Source organism: Phascolarctos cinereus, unplaced genomic scaffold (genome assembly GCF_003287225.1).
Source record: "Phascolarctos cinereus isolate Bilbo 61053 unplaced genomic scaffold, phaCin_HiC Scaffold_726;HRSCAF=1367, whole genome shotgun sequence".
NCBI lineage: Eukaryota > Metazoa > Chordata > Mammalia > Diprotodontia > Phascolarctidae > Phascolarctos > Phascolarctos cinereus.
In genome coordinates this window covers 427,903,050-427,911,389 of record NW_027556098.1, presented here as the reverse complement: position 1 = coordinate 427,911,389, position 8,340 = coordinate 427,903,050, and the positions used below count along the sequence as shown (strand labels likewise).

The 8,340-nt window shown below is 57.7% G+C and overlaps 1 protein-coding gene across 1 annotated transcript; it reads right to left on the bottom strand.

The window, feature by feature from the left end:
- Positions 1-220: 220 nt before the first annotated feature.
- ZBTB45 (zinc finger and BTB domain containing 45) lies at positions 221-4,517 on the bottom strand. The gene is made up of 3 exons (XM_020971897.2): positions 4,267-4,517; positions 1,639-3,248; positions 221-956 (listed from the first exon to the last, which is right to left on the bottom strand). Exons 2-3 carry the CDS (start codon positions 3,242-3,244, stop codon positions 700-702), a joined length of 1,863 nt encoding a protein of 620 aa, XP_020827556.1. The 5' UTR covers positions 3,245-3,248; positions 4,267-4,517; the 3' UTR covers positions 221-699.
- Between the last annotated feature and the right edge of the window lie 3,823 nt (positions 4,518-8,340).

Below are 8,340 nucleotides of genomic sequence, written 5' to 3'. Positions count from 1 at the left end.
CAGTCAAAGGGCTGCACTTGAGGACCCATAGGGCCACATGTGGCCTCGAGGCCACAGGCTCTGCAGCCCTGCCCTACTCTCTCCACCTCTGCTCTCCTGCAGGCCCCAAGTCTTGGAGTGGAGAGTGCAGTATTCCCAGCCATCAATAGCAACACCCAGTAGTCACCACCCTTCATTGGGAGATGAGGAAGGGGCTAGAGATGCATTGCGATCCAGCCAGGACATTTCAATATGACTTTATGAATGCACCGCCTTTTTTGCCTTTTAACAACAACAAAAAAATACCCAGGGGAAGTCACAGAAGAGGCTCCCAACTCCAAAAAAGAGCCACATACGGCAGCCCATACAAGGCCAGCCTGGGACTACCCTCCCACGGGTCAGAGGATCATGGACACCTACACTTCCTCTGGCAGGCAGTCCAAGGCTCAGCAGTAAGAAGAGTGGGGAGCAGCCCATGGAGGGAAGGGGGGCCCTGACTGGGGAGGGAGGGAAGGCTTGAATCTCATTCAAACTCCAGAATATTAGAGGTCACCAGGTCGATGCTAGCCAGCCACGGGACCCCCCTCCACTAGCAGAGTTTAAGGTTCCAGTAAGGAGAGTGGCCTTGGGCATTTCGGGGGCCACAAGAATCTCTTAGGAGTCTCTGGCTTGGGCATAGGTTAGGGTGGCTGCGGGAGAGCTGGGGGTTGAGCAGGGGGGTCAGGGAGCAGGGTGGGAACTGAGGTGTCTTTCCAGTAGTGTACGGTGGGAGAAAACCTTGGCACAGAGCGGGCAGGGGACGCGCTCCGGCCGGTGCGTGCGCATGTGCACATTGAGTGAACTCTTCTGAGTGAAGCGCTTGCAGCAGACAGAACACTGGAAGGCCCGGACCCCCGTGTGGGTGACCATGTGCTTGAGGAGGTAATCTCGGAGTGAGAAGGAGCGCCAGCACACTGAGCATTGGTGGGGCTTCTCCCCTGAGAAGACAGGAGAAACGGGGGTCAGAGGTGCCGGGGGGGACCACCGCTACCCCACCTCCCATCTCCTCCTCAACAAGCTCCACTGTCCAGGCTTCTGGCCCCCTCTCCAGGCACATCCCGAAGGGAGCGGTCAGCAGGCGTTGGGGCTGGGCTCCTCTCTACGCTGTCTCACCCCTACAGCTCCCACTAGCACCGCTTGGCCAGTCACTTCCAGGGCAGTATTTACAGCCCTGATTTCTATCTCAAACATGTCAGTTGCCGGGTGGGCATTTCCTGGGTCATCGGCTTTTCCCGGTCATCTCCCTCTCTGCTCTAAGCCCTCGCTCCCAAACTCACAGAAGCTCAGGATTCCAAGTCACTTCAAAGACTATCTAGTATAGCCGTTAAGGAACACCCCGGCTTAAGACCCGCGGCTGGGAGCACTTCCACGTTACCAGCTCGACCTCTTGCCAGAAGCCCTTGTCTTCTGGGTATGCAGGAGAGCCAGCAGAAGCTGGGTCCCGGGAAGCTGCCTCCTCAACAGGTCCTGGCTTTTTTGTCTTCCCTCTTGAGGCTTAAACTCCCCCAGTGCCTTCCCCTCTTTGCCTTAGGACAGGTAACTCCTAAACCCGCTGCTTCACTTAGCTCCTCCCCTGCGCAGTCCCGCCCCCCAGCCCAGGCTCAGATTTCTTCTTCTTACCCGAATGAATAAACATGTGCTTCGTGTAGTTCTTGCGGGAGCTGAATGTTTTCTGGCAGTGGCTGCATTCATAGGACGGCAGCTCTGGGGGCCTGGGCCCCGGCCCGGGGGGCGCAGGCGGACCAGGACCTTCACTGTGCTGGATCTGGATGGGGCCTAACCCCCCCAGGCCAGCAGCTGCCGAGGCCGAGGCTGTAGAGACCCCTCCGCCTCCGCCTGCAGAGCCTTCTGGCTGGAGGGGGCTGAAGAAGGGCGGAGGCTGGGGAGGCCCCGGGGGAGGAGCAGGCAGATGGAAGGGGAACAAGCCAGTGGCCCCCGCGCCCTTCACCCCAGCGGTGGTGGGGCCGGGAAAGCCCAGGGCGCGGGGCTCAGGGGGCCGAGGTCCAAAGCCGGAACTTTGAGGCGGCCCCAAGCTGCAGTCGGGCCGAGCAGGGGCTGGGGGAGGGGCGTCTAGAGCCGGGGGAGCTGCATCCCGGGGGCCCCCCTCAGCCACCTCCTCGCTGGGCCACACAGGGATAAAGCTCTCAGGAAACACCTCTTCTGAGGATCCGCCAAAATAGTCTCTCCCTCCGGGAGGTTCTGAGGGGGCCAAATCTGGCACTGCGGTGGCGGGTTCCTTCCGAGGCTCTTTAAGCCCCTCGGTAAAGAAGCCTCCCCCACACTGACTAAAGCAACCCCCACCGCCGCCCTCCTCTTCCTCAGCCCCATCCTCCTCATCGTCATCTTCTTCATCCTCTTCGTCCTCCACCCCATCCCCCTGGCCCGACCCTTCTCTAGCCCCCTCCGGCCCCCCTGGCCCTGCGGTGGCCACCCGGGTGGGTGAGGCCTCTCCCTCCTCGTCCTTGACCACCACGGGCAGCTGCTCCAGCAGCTGCAGGCGTACGGGCTGCCTCTGCTTGCGGCTGTGACAGCCGTGGGGACCCGCGTCCGCTGCTGATGCCACTGCCACAGTCCGCGGCGGCGGCGGCGGTGGTGGTGGTGGCGGCGGATGCTGCTGCTGCTGCTGCTGCTGCTGCTGCTGGGCAGAGAGCAGGTCTCGAAGCTTGTAACGGACCTCGGCCCCTGGCCCGGGCCCGAGCCCGGGCCCGGGCGCGCAGAGCTCAGCCGAGGCAGCGGTAGAGGCAGCGGCGGCAGGCCCGGAGGCCCCGTCCTCTGGTCCCCGCGCACCGGCTCCACGAGCCTGGGAGATGATCTGGGTGCACTCGTCGATGACCGTCTTGATCTGCAGGATGGAGGCGGCCGTCAGCACCTGCAGCGCCTCGCTCTGGGCCACCACGAGAGAGCCGCTGTACAGGAACTCGACGAGCTGGCGCACAGTCTGTGCGGGCACCACGGGAGGCACCAGGATCTCCGAGTGGCCTAGCAGCAGCTTGTCCTGGAAGAAAGGCGAGCCGGCAGCCAGCACGCAGCGGTGTGCACGCAAGGATGCCTCCCGGATGCGCACTGTCACATCACAGAAGTGGCCTCCCAGTCGCTGCCCGTTGAGGGTCTCCAGCAGTGAGCGTGAGAAGTTCTGCAGGTGTATGTAGTGTACCGCCTCGGCAGCCGCTGCAGAGGCCGAGGCCGTGGCCGTGGCCGTGGCTGCCGCCGAGGCTGCCATGGCCATCCCCCTGCGCCACAGAGGGACAGAGAGTGAGGGGGGCCAGATGTGCGCAGACCACGTCAGCGGTGCCTGAGGTCCCTCCTCTGGAACAGACCTTCTGAGGCTGTGCCAGAGGGGCCCTCCAGGATTCCCCTCCACCCCAAGCCTGGACAGACCCCAGGCTCTTTTTCTAAAGGGCACAGAACAGCCCCCAGCAATCAGCCCCTGGCCAGACCTGGATGCACCATGACTCTTACGGCAACTCTCTGGGGAGATTCCACAATCACCCCACTAATACACATATCCATAGGTCCTACAAAGCCCCCTTTGTCACTCCCGCACCCTCACCTGCCCCATGGTGATCCCCCATGTCACACCCCCACCCTCACCTGTCCCACGGTAACCCCCATGTCACCCCCACACCCTCACCTGCCCCATGGTGACCCCAATGTCACCCCCATGGTGACCCCCTCTGTCACCCCCACACCTTCACCTGCCCCATGGTAACCCCCATGTCACCCCCACACCCTCACCTGCCCCATGGTGACCCCCTCTGTCCCCCCACACCCTCACCTGCCCCATGGTGAGCCCCCCATGTCACTGCCACACCCTCAGCTGCCCCTACAGGGCACCCTGTGTCACAGACACCCCACATAACTTCCCCTTGGCCAGTGCCCTCCACTTCACACATGCCTTGGTCTCTTTCCCTGCCAAAGCACCACTCCCTGGGGTCGGGCCCCTCCTCGCAGGTGTCCTGTGTCCCACCCTTCAGGTCCCCCAACCCCACAGCACCCGCTTCGGTCTGGCCCCTCCTCATAGCTGCCCCTGTGTCCCAGGTCTCCCCGGCCCCACAGCGCCCCCTCTGGTCCGATCCCTCCTCTCAGTTGCCCCCGTGTCCCACCCTTTAGGTTCCCCCCAGCCCCACAGCGCCCCCTCTGGTCCGATCCCTCCTCGCAACTGCCTCCGTGTCCCGCCCTTTAGGTTCCCCCGGCCCCACAGCGCCCCCTCCGGTCCGGCCCCTCCTCACAGTTGCCCCTGTGTCTCACCCTTTGGGTTCCCCCGGCCCCGCAGCGCCCCCTCTGGTCGGGCCGCCGCCGCCCCGGTCCTGCTACCTCCTCTCTGTAGCTTAGCTCTCGTCGTGTCCGGCACCCACTTCCGGCCTCAATTTCGAGGGGCGGGTCTGAGTAGGCGGTCAGTGGGAAGTGGCGTCACGAGCAGGGTAGAAAGACGAGGACTTTCCCTCCCTCTTGGATGACCAGAAGCATGGAGGCCTCAGAACTCCCCCGGGGAGCCCCGCCTCACCATAGAGATGAGGACGGTCTCTGGGGCTAGGAGGGCCCTGTAGCAGAAAGCACCATCGAGAGGGGGCCTCTTTCTCCGCTTGGAGGACCGAGGAAGGAAGGGGTCGGGGCGACCTTTCCTGGGCAGTGGCAGCCCGGGCCTAGGGACGCCGGGGTCCTGCGAGTGAATGGGAAGGTGGGAGGGGGAAAGCTAGGGAAAGAACAACAGAATGACGGGGGACAGCACTGAATGAGTGAATGCAAAGGCTTGCAGCCGGCAAAACCACAAAGCCCTGAGGACACCCAGACTGAGACGCCCCGACCGCGGACGAGGGCAGAGGGGACGGCTTGGGGTGTCGGGGTCCTCTGCCGGCGTGTGCAGGGGTGGTCACATAGGATGGGGCCCCCTCCCTTCCTCGGTTAATCATCTCCCATTTTTGCCTCTCTTTGTGTCCCCAGCGCCGGGCACGGGGCCAGGAACACAGCAAGAGCTTCCTAAGTGTTGATTGGCTGAGGCAGTGGAATGAGCGAACCCCGAAGCCCCTGCAGTTTAGAGAGCAGTGTGCTCCAGCGGGTCCAGATGTTTGGGGACCCCCTTCGCTTTCACCTAAGTCTGATGCCCAGGGTGGCAACCCCAGGGACAGACAGACCCGCCTGCGCATCTAGGGTTAGGATTTGTCTCCCCCTCCCACCTTTGGGGAAGAGTCATCCAAACGTCGCCCTAGCTTCCCACTATTGGAACGTAGGCTCCCTGAGGGCAGGGGCAGACCCTCTTTAGTTCCTGGAGCACAGCTCGGAGTTTGGCTCCTTACGGAGTAATCACTCTTAGTTAATGATTGTCCCTGGAGCCGACCAATCCCAAAGTTCCACTAACAGATCCCAGTATCTTTTCCTGGCTGTCTTGGTCTTTCCCGGAAGAAGAGCAAAGGAAACTTTGTCAAGGGTTTTTGCAGAATATATTTCATCTACAACTCTCCCCCTGGTCTATCAGGATGGGCCCTGTCTCCAAAGGAAAAGAGAACAGCCTCGGCTTGAGGATCTAATCAGTTAGAATTGATTAAGCACCTACAGGCACTAGGTGCTTGTGCTGGGGCTACAAAAAAAAAAAAGGCAAAAGACCCTCCCTGCCCTCAAGGAGCTTACAAAGTAATGGGAGAGACCACTCCCAAACAAGACTGGTAGGCAGGCACTAGAATTTAGCAAAGGTAGGGGAAGGCTTCCTGTAGGTTAGATTTTAGTAGGGACTTTAAGGAAGCAGTGGAGGTCTGTAGATGAAGTGGAGGAGGGAGAGCATTCTAGGCATGAGGGAAGACCAAAGCACACAACCATTGAAGAGTATCTGTTGGGGAAGGTTGGGTATATTACAAAGGGCTTTGAAAACCAAGCCCAGCATTTGTATTTGATCCTAGAGGCAATAGGGAGCCACTGGAGTTGGGGGGGGGGTGAGGTTGTGACATGGTTGGATATAGACTTTAGGAAAATCACTTTGGTGGATGAATAGAAGCTGGACTAGAGTGGGGAGAGACTTGAGGTAGGCAGATCCACCCCAGTGGCTATTGCAATGGTCCAGGTATGACATAATGAGGGTCTGCACCTAGATGAGAGGAGGGGACATGTTTGAGAGATGCTGCAGAGGTGAAATCGACAGGCCTTGGTACCATATTGGATCTGGGGGTTGAGAGAGAAGTAGGAATGCAGGATGTAAGCCTGAAGGACTGGGAAGATGGGGTTGCCCTGTATAGCTATAGAGACGAGAGGAGGCCAGAGAGGGTTTAGTGGGAAGGATAATAAGTTCTGGTTGGGACATGTTGAGTTTAAGATGTCTACTGGACATCCAGTTTGAAAGGCCAATGGAGATTAGAGATTGGAGGTCAGCAGAGTTTAGGTCTAGAGAGGTTGGCCTGTGACACCAGACCTGACTTCACACACACACCCTAATTCCTTATCCAGGACCCTCCACCCATTTCTTAGTGCTCTCCTTCCTCACGTCTCCACAGTCTCACAAAGGCCTTGGATAGTCTGAGATGGCCCCAGCCACCAGGCTTCCCTTCCTAAGTTGGAGCTTTTGGCTCTTCTGCTCCTCCTCCACAGACTTGAAGAGAGGTATTGTTTCCCTGGCTTGGTAGATGTCCACCAAATAGCCCTTTAAAAATTGGCTCTAAGATTTTCCCAGAAATCTGAAAGCCTGTAGTTTATAGGACTCCTCTCTTGCACTTCTCAAGGGGAGAGGGGGAAACAAAAGATAAAAGGGAAACGGTCAGGATAGAAAGAAGATAAGGGAATGGGGGAGGAAAGGAAAGAATGAGCTACACCTTCCCCTTATCTAGACAAAGTGCTCTGTTTCCTTTGTAATCCTCTCCTTGGCACACTAGGAAAAGAACATGAGTGAGCTGTGGAGTATCCCAAGCACCCCAAGGTCACCCCAGTTAGCTGGAAGAAGGGAAGACTGGAGGGGATGGAGGGTGGGGTGGGAAGGAGGGCTCACCCTCAGCCGGAACTCTAGAGGGCAGCTGGCTATTTCCCCCCTCAGTGCTCTAGGGGAACTACGCCCCCTACACACACACACACACACACACACACACACACACACACACACACACACGCCACCTCCATAAGTATCTACACAGTCCAAAGGAAAGCAGCTGAGCACATTGTCTGGTTTGTCCTCAGCTCCCTGGGGGCAGACACTGTTCTCTGTCTATCATTATTGCTCAAGAGACATTGCCTGAAGGCTGAAAAGTGGGAATCCTCAGAATCCCCCAAAGTTCACAAGGTCCTCTTCTGGTTGTTGTGGAGACTTATCCAACTCTCCATGACCCCATTTGGGGTTTCCTTGGGAAAGATACTGGAATGGTTTGCTTTTTCCTTCTCCCACTCATTTTACAGATGAGGAAACTGAGGCAAACTAGGTTAAGTGACTTGTCCAGGGTCACACAGCTAGGAAATGTCTGAGACCAGATGCAAACTCAGGAAGGTAAGCCTAGTGCTCTTTCCACTGCACCACCTAGCTGCCCTGATCTGGAGGCCAGATAAAGCTCTTCTCCCTTCTCTCCAATCCCTAAGTTAGACCTTGGCTAAAACTACTAGCAGGACCTTCAAGTCCCTGGGTTTAAAGGAGCCTGTTCTTTTATAGAAGAGTCACAGAGCATGCCTGGGGACATCCTTCCTGGGAAACATCACAGCATTTCACACAAAGACCCAAAGCTTACTACCCTTTCCCAACTTGATTAATGAGGTTGTTGTGCCCAATCTGGATGGATGGATGGATGGATGGATGGATGGATGGATGGATGGATGGATGGATGGGAGGATGGATGAGTGGATGTACTGAAGGACGGACAGATGGATGAATGGGTGGATGGATGGATGGACAGATGGACGAGTAGGTGGATAGATGAATGGATGTACTGATGGATGGATGGATAGATGGATGAATGGGTGGATGGACAGATAGATGGGTGGGTGGGTGGATGGAGGGATGGATTCAAAGGAGGGCTTCTCAAGTGGCTAAGGTATCAGAAACAGAGAGCACAAAATGCCGGTGATAGAAACAGAATTAGGTTCTCTATTTGGAGAGATGCAGAATTGTTCTGTGAAGGGCCCAGACCTCCATTTCACACGTCTGGTCTTTTCTACCTCCAAAGCAAACGCTACTCTACAGTGTCTCATACAGCCTTCCTTCCTTAGAGGCAGCTGGGTGGTCCAGTGGATAGAGCATACTGGGCCCAGAGTCAGAAAGACCCAAGTACAAATTCAGCCTAAGACAACTGTGTGATCCTGGACAAGTCACTTGGCCTCTTCCTATTGTGGGGATCATAATAACCCCTACCTCCCTTCTTC